General features: G+C 42.5%; 1 protein-coding gene across 2 annotated transcripts; it reads left to right on the top strand.

Annotated features, from left to right (window-relative positions):
• The first annotated feature begins 9768 nt into the window (after window positions 1-9768).
• LOC122529017 lies at window positions 9769-11945 on the top strand. 2 transcript variants are annotated; one of them, XR_006306721.1, is made up of 2 exons: window positions 9769-10144; window positions 10556-10745. XR_006306721.1 is itself a non-coding variant. In XM_043654735.1 (2 exons), the coding sequence occupies exons 1-2, from the start codon at window positions 9950-9952 to the stop codon at window positions 11719-11721; spliced, it is 393 nt and encodes a 130-aa protein (XP_043510670.1). In that variant the 5' UTR covers window positions 9782-9949; the 3' UTR covers window positions 11722-11945. The 2 variants fall into 2 exon arrangements, 1 of the variants encoding a protein (XP_043510670.1); XM_043654735.1 differs by lacking the exon at window positions 10556-10745 and adding an exon at window positions 11524-11945 and having other exon boundaries at window positions 9782-10144.
• The last annotated feature ends 362 nt before the right edge of the window (window positions 11946-12307 follow it).

Genomic DNA, 12307 nt, shown 5'->3' with positions numbered 1-12307 from the left:
ACGATGAAATAATTTATTGAAATTTCTCTCGGCGACCTTTCCACCCGATTTCTGACCCGATTCTCCCAAATATCATCTACTCGCCCGGAACTAGCCCACCTTTCTGAATAATAGAGAAGCTTCTCTCGCGAATATCCATCCATCCCGCGATGGGATGAACCGAGAGCCGTTTTTATCGTCGTTACCCATTTCCCGCCTGCTTTTCCCCTCTTTCTCGTCTTTTCTTGTTCGACGTCGTTCCTCATGGACCTTCGGCTAACCTAAATTCAGACACGATTGCTAATCGATCGGTCTTGCACGCTTCGCTCCTTCTTTCTCCCCCTTTTTTTTCTTTTTTTCTTTTTTCTTTTTCCCCCCCGCGTTCTAGATAGACGTAGTTCTCTGTCGAGTCGGAAAATTTCGCGCGATCGATCGATTTGCCGTTCTAATTTCGATTCGAGGCTGTGGGTCTGGAAAACCAACCGGGTTCTTCCACCAGTGAATTTCATTTGCCAAGGACTTGGTCGCGATTTGTCGCGTGTCATCGGTCGAGAAGTCGATTCTCGTCTCGCGAAAGCGGATTCTGACGAACGGAGGCTAGAAAAGTCCGCGCGAATTAATCTTGGAGCTCGACCGACAATAAAACCGGACTGTCCTTACATTCCTGGGCAGTGTGTCGCCTGCTATTTTAAGCCCGGAGTTTAATAAACTTACGTCTCTTAATTAGACCTACTTCTCTCCTCCTCTATCGTCTTCTCTCTCTTTCTGCGCGTCTGCATCTGACTCGAACCAACCTCCTTGATCCGGTCGTTGTCTCTCGATCGTTAGCACGTACTGTCGAAACCGTAAAATTCCGGTTTATCTGGATCTTGCTCAAAACGGTTAGACCTTTCGTGAAATCGGCGCATTGAAAATTGCTGTACGTACCAAATATAAAAGGCACTGTACTTTTGTGTATTTTTTTTTTACCGTGCATTCTTTAAAATCCACGGTCTCGTATCTCTTTAAACAGTCTCAATTCGTATCATTAGTGACTATAAATTACTCTGAATATCTTCAGTTTTATTGGATTTTATTACTAATCTCTCCGTCGCGGAGAATGTGATACACAAAGCAAAATTAACTAGCCGCAATTTCCGTGATCCAACATAAATTATCTGCAATCATTTGTAAACGTGAAGGGAATTTTTATTACATTATCGTGCCTCGTAGAACTCTTTCGCTTGTATTTGCTCGCAGTAACACAGACGATCATTCGCCAACTGTTTTGATCAGTGTACACTAATACATTTTTTTCGCCAAGTGTTTCTTTTTTTTTTTTTTTTTCTCGCTTCGATTTATCTTTATCCGACTGCGTGAAGGGAGAACGATGTTCGGAATTTTTATATTTCGAAGGTAGCTAGGTACATCGTCGAAACGCGCCGAGATTAGATTAGGGATTTACGCTTCGACGAGGAAAATTACTCGTTGCGAAACGTTACGAAACGCGCGCCCTCCGAATTATTTTTTACTCCGTTTTCTTCGACTCGGTGCGACATTTTTTTTTCATCCGTTCGTTCGTCTTCAACGTGCAACGAAGAAAGCAATTAAAGACACAACGATAACCATCTCGTTGCACTTTCAAACGAAATATCATACCTCCTACGTGCCGATTTATTGTACGCGCAATGAAAAATCGTCCACGATATTTACTCACGGCAGAGTACTCGCGAGGTATTCCGTTCTCTCGTGCTTTTTTTTTTTTTTTTTCTTCCTTCTTTCTCTGTTCGCTGTCGCTGTTCCGCTCGCAGTGCCACGCGAGTTTACGTGCACGTTGTATCACGGCACTGCGCAGCGTACGCTCGCTATTCTATGATACAATCAATGAATGACTGACTGCGTGCTGTGACGTGGCTGCGCTGGTGACCGTGATGACTTATCTCGAGTTCTCTTTCCCTTTTACTTCGCGCTTGTACATTCATTCTTTTCTTTTCTTTTCTTTTTTTTTTTCCGAACGATCAATCGCACGTATTCCGGTGCAATACAAATTCAAATTTGAAATTAAAATTGATGTTTATTACGACGCAGCTGCGAAGCAAATTTCTCTCGATAACGTTTCGAGATATTTCGCCGGCGAGTCGGGATAATTTTCAAATTTTCTACAAACATCTACGATGAAAAAAGAAAAGATCGTTCTAGGAAACGCTAATCTCGATAAAAATTGTGCCTGAAAGGGGCAAATTTCTACAGAGAAGCCCTCCCCCCCGTTACCAGTTCTCGTGCCACAAATTCTTCGCGCGGACCGTTTAGCCGAGTGTGATTTTATTGGAGACACCGGGCGAACGATCGAGAAAACGTGCGGCCAGAGAAAGAGAGAGAAAGAGGAAAAGGAATCAACATGGAGTACACACGCGGCGAAAGAGAAAGAGAAAGCCGAATAAACGTTCCCGACAAAGCGTGTGTCTTTCTACTCTCGGTAGTTTCCTCCGTTTGTCCTCGCTTTTATATTCTTCCTTTCTCCTTTCATCCGGTGCACATTAGCGACGTAAAACGCACGACAGATCGCAATCAATGAACGACGGTGTGCTCACTGACCGTGATGACTTTTCTTATCTATCTTGGTCTCTCCATTCTTCCTCTCTTTTCCAACCGTATTTTTTCCCTGTTTCTTTCACGTAATTCTCCACATCTGTTTCTCTGTTCTCTCCTTCTCTCTCTTTTCAAATTCTTTCAAATCCTTTGTGTGCTCGTACTTGCCTCTCGCTTACTCGAGCTGTCTTTTCCTTTCTTTCTTCATTCGTTTATCTACTCTGGCTCACCCTCTTCCACACTTTCATCCAGTTCGCATTGCACACGATGCGTACGCTGATGCAAATATGAGAAGGAAGTGCTTACACTCGCTCTTATCGCGGCAACGGTGCCGAAAAGGTGTTCCTAACGAGCGGTGGATCCTGCCTCCGTGTTGGATGCAAAAAAGAGCGGAGAGATTTTAACCACTTGTAGAATTTCTTGTCCCAAAATTGCAATATTCTCTCAGTTTTAAGTATATTTAAGTATTATCCAGGCGAAACAAACAATAAATTTATTACTTGTCAATAGTTTCTATCCATAGTGATGTCATATCGACGAGTTCAAAGAGAAAGCGACGAGTTATCGTATACGGTTTTGGTCACTCGTTATGGTCCGCAATCAGCGCAGGTGGTTAAAAATGCAATTAGAAAATATGTTAATCGACTAATCTTGGTTTGGACAATAAGGACTCTCTCTTGAGCTCAGATTTCTCTTTTGCCTCGAATCATTTTCTTCAACTTTGTTCGGCATGCGACTGATTTCCGGAACGCCATCACTTGACCTTTAATTTCATTTTTAGGAGATAAAGGGGATGAAGATAGACTATTTGAGAGACAGAGAAATTGTCAAGCTCGTTGTCGAATCGTGATTTATTCAGTATGCTATTACATTCGATAATATATGTTAAGGTGACGTTTACTCGCTCGTTTCACGAACGACAAACGTCGGGGAACGTTTCGGTGGGATTCTCGTGGAATCAGGGGCAAAAGTCGGCCAATTGATAGCGATGAATATCGAAGGCGTGGTCGCAAATATAGATGGAAAGCTCGAGCGACTTGTTTGTGTCTATAGAATACGTGTCGTTATTTCGAATTTCACGAGGTAAGATCGATGGAAGATACCAGTAAATCGGATAAATCTCTGACGAGTTGCAAGTTGAATTCTGATCGAAGTAATGTAAGCTGGAATTTTCAAGGAGAAATGACCCTCTTTTGTAAATATAACAAACGGCATATATTATTGATCTAACTTGAAAGTTTTGAAAATTTTCTTCGCTATTGCATTTAATCGGTATGCCATTACAAAAATGTCTGATGCCTTATTTATAACTAGACTGTGTATATTTGAAGGCGTGCAATATACACAAAAATATATAATATATTATAAAATGGGCATTTTATTGTTTAGCAGATGAAATGAATTTTTTTGTTCATTATTTTAATTATGTTAGTGATGCAAAATGCATAAAAATTCACGGTCTCTATTTAGAGCAATGATTAGCTTCCAAATTTGAAATTGGAGTAAATAACTTCAGTTATTTATCTTTTTTTTTTTTTTTTTTTCTTTTTTTGTAAGTAAAACTTTCGCTTCCAAAATCTAACGCTTAATCTTACCTCTGCCTCGATCTGACCTCTCATACGTCAGAGAAACACGAACGCGTGTCTCGTTAAATCTTTGGTACGTAACAAGAAATTATAATACAGAATCTCTCTCCTTCTTTTTTTCTTTTTAACATTCAATCTCACGTACATTTCCATATGTAGCTACGTAGCATTACCGTGCGATGCAATACGAGATCTGCCAACATCAAACGAACCCTCGCGTCGTATCGAATACAGAAACAAGTGCTGCAATCATCCGTAGGGAATGCAATTTCGTAACCCGGTGCCAGCGAAATACACGCATACTCAATTAAATTCTACAATTATTTTTCCATCAAGAGAAAGAGCTTTATACTATAGAAAATTATTGTAACCGTAGAATCTCGCTCCGCTCGCACCGCGAATAATACCTGCCCTGTGCAATTACAAACGACCGAAGCTGTGGTTGAATGCATATTCCGGCTAATACAAATGTATCTGGACAATTAAAAATATCCGGCAGATTCTTACGACTGTGTGTGCATTTAAATCGTCGGATGCGTTTCGTTCGTCGGCGCGATTAAACGTGTAAATTCTTATCGGCGCATGGTGCATTTCGATCTTGAGACGTATATACACGTCTCACTGTAATCGCGAACATGTCTTAGGCTAGGAATTTGTCGAAAAAAAAAAAAAATTCGAAGATACTCGTGTATATCGCAGCGGAAATTGTAACGGAAACTGGAGACAACTCCAACCAGGATGAAATATTACACTTGCATCCACGAGTTAACCGCTCGTCTTGTATAATCCGATCAGACCTGCGGATTTCTGTGCGTTTGTGCGAGGAATGCGCATGACGCGCGGAAAAATAAATTTCCTGCCTCGGCTCTGCCTTTCATTTAGTGCAGCTTAATCACGATCGACGCGAACGCGAATGTCAAAACTCGTCGGAGTCGTCGAATGATTAGTACGATTCGAATTCGAGATTCAGAGTACAAATGCGCGATGACGCGCGGGGAGAGATTCAAGACGACGGAACTATCAGGGTGTACTGTGTTACGATCGTGCGGATTCTACCAAAAAGAAAAGGAAAGGAAAGAAGAAAACTGAACGACCGACTGAATCGGACTCGGATCGAGAGATTTGAGAGAACAATGCGCCGAGAGCAAGTACGCGGATCGTACTTCGACGATGGAGGCCGAAGACGAGTAACGGGGCCGACTAACCGAAGTGGAATAGTGGTATAGCGGTCGCGTGGTGGCGTGTGGTGGTGGTTGACGGCGTCGTCGTCGGTGACTATCGATCGGTGGCGGGCGTCGGCGTCGGTGCCACGCGGTGGCGCCCCCGTCGTCGGTCCGACGACGGCGACGGCGCTCTGCCACGGTCGTCCGCCCCTGGGGGGCGACGAAGAGGGCGGTGGGGGCAGCGACACGCAGACCAATCATGCCTTTGGTGGAGCCGGCAGAGGCCCGGCGTGTACGTGAGGCCGTTACACTAAATGCGGATTTATCAGTCGACGAGTGGCGTTCTTACCGTAAAACTTTTCGTTACTCTCGAGATCCACGCCGTTGAGTCATCCTCCTCCACTTCTTCTCCTTCTTTCCTTCTTTTTCGCCGTGGTCACGCGAGAGAAAGACACGCTCGCGGGTGGCACTCGCGCGAACAGTGGTTCCCCGTTCCCGAAACGCGATCGAGCAATTCCGCCAAGGCGTTCCCGCTGCGCCCCCTTTTTTTTATTTTTTTTTTTTTTTAATTCCGCGGGGGGCGTTGGAGAACGCGACAGCCGGGGAGGATGCTGCGTCCTTCAGGATCAGACCTCGACGAAAAGACCCACGTTACTCGCGTGTTCTTCGCCGCGATTGGAGTTGGAGGCTGACACAAAGGACACGGGGACAAGTGAGAAAGTGTCATGCTGGTCGAACGTGGACGATATAGATTGCAACGTGGATTGTTGGAATCGGTTCGTTACTTGCAATAATCTCGGTACGATCAACTGGAGAAAAGGAGATGCTCGTGACGAGAATTCACGTTCGGCGAGACGCGAGTTTTGACAACGTATATTCGAAAGTGCGAGAAAAGTCTGGGAAAGACGCGTGGAAAAGAGGCAGAAAATCCTCTGGCTCTCTGCTATGTTATTCTCGGACCGAACGGAAAATGGCATTGTAACGCAGCCTTAAACGCGGAAAAGGTGGCGAGGATCTCGCCGGCCACGCATGGCCGTTTCGCCCGAAGGATGTCGTAAAATGCCGGCGTAAGGATCCATCTCGCCGGCCAGTAACCATTTCCCATTCGTTCGTTGTGTGATCGTGGTTCTTTTCGCCGCGACCGACGTGCACGACGAGAGAGAAAGACAGAGAGAGAAACGGAGCAACGGAGCGAACGGCGGCGAGAATGCTGAAAGGACGAGGAGGAGCGTGATAAAAGAGATTTCGTGAAACATCGCCAGCAAGGATCGTCTTTCGTCTGTAACGTCGTCGTATACGTAGTTGTGACAAACGTCGTACATACGCAGTTGTGTTGGTTCACGGGAAAGACGGACGTGTGATCGACGCGAGTGCGCGGCCCTTTTACACGAAGAAATCGTCTCGTGCTGGTTTTTTTTTTTTTTTTTTTGTACGATCAGGAAAGGTGAGCGCGTATTGCCGTATTGGCGAGAAAGAATCGAAAATTCTCATTGAGTTGCTACGTTGAAACGGAGAAACGTGGAACGCCACGATGTTGTGCACCGAACGAGCGACGGTAAGATTATGTAACACACCGTGCGGAATCGAAAAGTGCGCGGTCGAGTGTATGTCACTTTACGAGTGTACGAATCGATGATCCGCCGTACGTGCCCGTTATAATTCGCGGGTATTGTACAAAAATCCGGTTTACATAAGAAATTTCCGACACACGACGATTGCGCAATATATCCCCCTCCTCGTATATGTTTGCCCACATATAACAGCAATTACAGTGGGAATTAAAACAAACAAAAGTTACGCGGTGTTTCCATAACGGCCGGTCGATTGATCGAGTAAGTGGTTGAAATACAAGCTCGTTGCCGCTTTTTCTTTTTTTTTTTTTTTTTTTTTTTTTTCCCCCCCCCCCNTTTTTTTTCTCCCCACCCTCTGATCCTCGTTTGAGGGAAAGATACGCGTGAAAATAGGAGCGAAAATCGGTGAGGGAGAATCTGGATGGAGAGGGTGGAGGGGAGGGGAACAATCAAAGGGAGGGGTGGAGGGGGTAGGAAAGATAGAAAGGAAACAGAGAAAGAAAAATAAAAAGCGACAAGCTGCCGCGAAACATCGACAAAAACAAATGTTCTCGTCGCGGCTAATGAAACGCCTCCGGGGGGTGGGGGCGAGAGAGAGAGAGAGGAGAGGAGAAAAGAAAGGTCGGGAGGGCGAAACGGAGGAAAATCGATGTAAAACGTAGCGGAAAAGGGGTTAAACAATCAGTCACCGGCCGAACGAAATGGGTTATTTCGCGGTGTGGCCGAAATGTGTTTTAGGTGTGGCGCAAAAGGGAAAACCTGCCGCGATTACTTTTGTTTTTCCCTTCCGTCCCGGCACCGAATCGCCCGTCGAGAAGATGACGCTTCTCGTCTCCCCTTCTGATTTATCGATCTGTTCGCTTTGTCGCGCTGCTTTCCTTCCTTTTCGTTTTTCTCCTCTACTTCTTCTACTTTTTCTTTTTCTTTTTTCTTTTTTTCTGGCGCGCGGGACAACGGTAATTAGCAAAAAGAATTGATTCAAGAGTTGAAGTGACTTCTTTTTGTCTCTTTTTCTCTCTGCACTCTGAAGCGCTCGATGAGAGAGAGCCCATAATGGTTTGTTATTGATTTATCTCGAAGACTTACGATTTTCCTTCTTCCTTTGGCTGTTCGTTTTCCAGCGTTTCACGATTGCATGATAGGGGAGCAAGAGAAAGAAAATTCTCGATAGAGGGGGAGAGAAAAGTATACCTAAAGAGAAGCCGCGTAGGAAATTTCTCCGTTCATTTAATTGTGCGTCTTGAGAGGGGGCGAAACGAAAAACATAATTTCTCCCCTTGCTTCTGTTGCTGCTGTTTTTCTTCTTTTTTTTTTCTTTCACTCAGAGTCTTAAAACGAGCGAACGAGAGAAAGAGAGGTAGAAAATGGTGAAGCCGCTGTGAAATCTTTCGTGGTCACAAGGCTCGATGATGGAGAAAACTTATCTGGCCAAGAAACGAAATGTCGAAGCTAATTTTGTTTAAATTCACAGCCGAATTGAAGTCCTTGTCCTTTCCTTTTTTCTCAGCTTGTTTGTTTCCCGTTCTTTTTCTTTGCCCCGCTCTCTTTTTTTCCTTCTTTTTTTTTTTTTTTTTTTTTTGTTGGTTTCTTCTTCGTTCTGTTTCTTTTTACGGAATTGTTGGTTAAATCGATTAACATCATTGGAACCGTTTGTCGGTTTAATTAACACCGAGGAACACGGTGACGCACATGGGTATCGTGCTCAATTAATAGATTCAATTGCTCTCGTTAGGAGATATAAAAATACGCAATTAATTGAACAGGATAGAGGCAACGGGTTGCTCACTCCCGTCGCGTTACTACTTCTGAAAACGAGCATTTCCCCTTTTGTTCGTGCGCTGTTAATTTCGAAAATAGACCTCAAAGAGACAGGAATCAAGTTCTGCAAGAAGATGACAAAAACACGCAGCGCGATAGAAATTTACCCAAGATACTGTTATATATATATACATGATATTTTCTCTTCAAAAATGCGTGCAGGGTGTCTTGTTTTAACATATAAACGCAATTATCTTCGAAACTGAAAATTTTTTAAAATGTCTCAAATGCATTTTCTTTTCTGTTTTGAGAGAGCAGTAATTTACACCTACAATTAGACTCATCTAGGGGATACAAAAGTCGCTACTCTTTCTTTCAAGTATAATTTTTTTTTTTTTATGTCATTCGATGCAGAAGGTCTTTCTCTGTAAAAAAAAAAGTATTAACCTGTGTATAGTAAAAAGCCATTAGTTAGGGAGATACTTTAACTTTAACTTTACAAAATTTATCGTACGAAAGATGAGAAAGGATAAGAGCAATATTCCTGCATTCATACTGTTCTCGTCTTTTATGCACAGATTTTACAAAGGATAAGAGCAATATTCTTATATTCATACTGTTCTTGTCTCTTATGCACAGATTTTACAAAAAATATCTCCTAAACTAATTTAACAACGTTTCACACGTAGATAGGTTAATACTTCTCTGTAGAGAACGACCTGTAAATGAAAACAAAAAAAAAAAAATTGCACAATTATAAAATAATAATGACCTTCGTATCTTCTACATACGTCTATTTGGAATGACAAACGTTTCACACGTAGATAGGTTAATACTTTTCTGTAAATGAAAACAAAAAAAAAAAAGAAAATTACATAATTATAAAATAGCAGTGACCTTCGTATCTCCTACATGCGTCTATTTAGAATGACAAACAAAAATGTACCAAATTACTGCTCTCTCAAAAGCGGAAGCGATGTGATAAAAATGTATTTGAGAGGTTCTTTTCAAGTCAGAGGCGGCTAACTGGCGGCCCTTGACCCCCACTTTCCAAGTATGCGTGGTGGGGAGATGGGCGCAGTGGAGGGGGTAGCGTCAGGCGACTTGGCCGGTTCTGTTCCAAACGACGAGCAGTTTCGGTGACAGTTGCATTTGTAGATTAAAACGTGATAACCCGGTACGCTGCTACATTTCACAGATGAGATCCCTTCACTATTGAAAGCCACTCGAGGAGTTTGCCGCTTGGAGAAAACTCGCTGAAGCGCAGGCTCTTTCTGTGTGTTCGCAGGTACGTCATCACGACACTGTGCGGAAAATCCTGCCCATGTCCGGACATCGTGATCGCGTTACTCTTCTGGATCGGGTACACAAACTCGGCGCTGAACCCGCTGATCTATGCGTACTTCAACCGCGACTTTCGAGAAGCCTTCAAGAATACGCTGCAGTGCGCGTTCTGCTCGCTTTGCAGACGAGAGCCGTCCGACCTCGAGGCGCTCGATTTCCGTCGGCCGTCCCTAAGGTACGATCTGGTCTGACACGTTGAGGTACGCACTACATTCTATCGCTTTTTCTTCTCCCATCCTCTTCCCCACCCCCCCTCTATCTCTCTGTTATTCGTTTCTCCACCATGCTCACCGAGTCGAATCTTTATTCTTTTGGGCACGAATGGACGATCGATTCGATTGGGAAAATTACCTGGATGATTGCGAGAATGTACATTACCGGAAGATGTAATAAATATGAAATGTTGCCCGTATAATAAATTTTATGTTAGAGTATGCGTGTATGTGTGTGTGTGTGTAGTCTGTACGGAGTTTTGCGTTCCAAATTAACCAAACTTTTGCAGATCATGGTCATCTTTTGGCAAATTAAATTCACCTCGTTGCAAAACGAATTCATCATTTCGCAGATTAAATTCACTCTTTTTCAGATCGAATTTACCTCGTGGGCGATTGAAAAGTGCGGTAATACGCTTTATTACTTCTGCCAGCGTACTCTTCAATGACGCACCCACGTCGAAGACGTTTTTTTCTTTTTTTTTTTTTTTTTTCAGAAATTAAACTCTTTGCGAGATATATTTCAGCTGATCCTTCGAACTGTGTAATCATTTTGTTTAACTGTGTGATGAACATGTAAATCTAGATGTATATAAATTTAGTATTTGACAACTGAGTGTTTTTCAGTTTAATTTAATTCAGTATTCAAACGAGTATTTTATGTTAATTTTCGTTCAGTGTTATTACATATATTACGTTATTTTTTCATTCAGCATTATACAAGTATTGTACGCGTGCGATAAAATTTTAATTTCGGATTACGACGGCTTGAGGAAACAAATTTCTAGAAAAACTCGATCTGCGAGAGACTGAGTTTCATCAGGGAAAGGGCGAATTTGATCCGCAAGAAGCAAAAATACTCGATCTGCAGATAGAGCAAAGAGATGAATACCTACACTGAAATCTCTTCGCGATATGCTTAAACGCATATGTCCGTACTTTGAGTGACGAATCTCTACAATAAACTAACAATAAACGTGTCACATGAATGTACATTTTGTGTACCATAGTTATCGATTGAAGAAAATGTCCAATGTGTATCTTGTGCCATATCTTATCTAATGCTTTCAAAATTCAATCCATTAACACTAGAAAACCAGCAAAGTAGATAAAACGACCAATTTATAATTTTCTACAGAAATTTTATAACAGCGTGTTTTTCTGGAGACTTGAAATGATTTTTAGTAAGATATACATGTAACAGAAGCTCGTGTCATTTCACGTTTCATTGTAAATTGTTTCCTGTTCGTTGCACTTTGACTTCATGGCTATTAATTTTACACGTTAGTCGTCGATAATTTTACTGTTAAACTTTTACTTTTCCACTTATTGTCATTTCAAGGCGAGGCGAATAACGAGGTGCACAAGATCTGCAGGAAGGGATTCAGAATGGATTCTTGGTTCGAGAGATACCTTTATTATTATTATTTTCAAGGGAGCACGGAATTCGATGGCAAGGTATGCAGTGGCAGTCTGCACAAAGCGGACACAGTTGAATATTTTCTGCAATTTTGAAAATCTGCGAGGTCCGGGCATGTAGAACGTGTAAGTTTCGCCGTTTAAAACACAGACACGTATTTAAAAGTCGTTCGATATATTTTCGTGAACTCTGACGGAGCAACCACGGAGTCTACAGGGTTAACTACGTAATCGTTGGGCAACTAGATCGAGAAACCTGTAATTAAAACGTTTAAACGGGATTTAGGGCAGGATGAATCGCGTGTTCGACGAGCGATTGCGGAAAATTGTGTGACATTTTAATTACAGTGACAGCATCGCGGATATATAGGGTGTTTCGTAACAACTTGTGGGACCCACTTCGGGAGCTGATTGTACGCCTAAAAATAATGAAAAAAAAGTCGTATAAATATATGTCCTATCTGTCTTCGTTTATGAGATACGATGAATTTTCTGTTTTAATAACTTTTACAAAAGATGCTCGAAATGACCACTTTGCATTTGAAGACAAGCCTGCACGCGTCTTGTCATTCATCTGGTTACTCTCTCTNTCTTTTTTTTTTTTTTTTTTAAGCGAATAGACATACACACATCCCTCTGATCTTTTCGCTGTTTATCCTGTTTTTCCTGTTGTACCGACCAGTAATTAAACCGCGACATAAAACGGG

Source organism: Frieseomelitta varia, unplaced genomic scaffold (assembly GCF_011392965.1).
Source record: "Frieseomelitta varia isolate USP_RPSP 00005682 unplaced genomic scaffold, Fvar_1.2 scaffold_275, whole genome shotgun sequence".
In the NCBI taxonomy this organism is placed as follows: domain Eukaryota; kingdom Metazoa; phylum Arthropoda; class Insecta; order Hymenoptera; family Apidae; genus Frieseomelitta; species Frieseomelitta varia.
The sequence above is the reverse complement of the archived record's forward strand: the minus strand, read 5'-3'. Positions and strand labels throughout refer to the sequence as shown.

Bases quoted from the DNA above. Each gene is read 5' to 3' on its own strand.
- LOC122529017 (XM_043654735.1), top strand. From the start codon at position 9,950: ATGTCCGGACATCGTGATCGCGTTACTCTTCTGGATCGGGTACACAAA. The intron at 10,145-11,523 runs GTACGATCTGGT...TGTCATTTCAAG, and splicing joins TTCCGTCGGCCGTCCCTAAG to GCGAGGCGAATAACGAGGTG.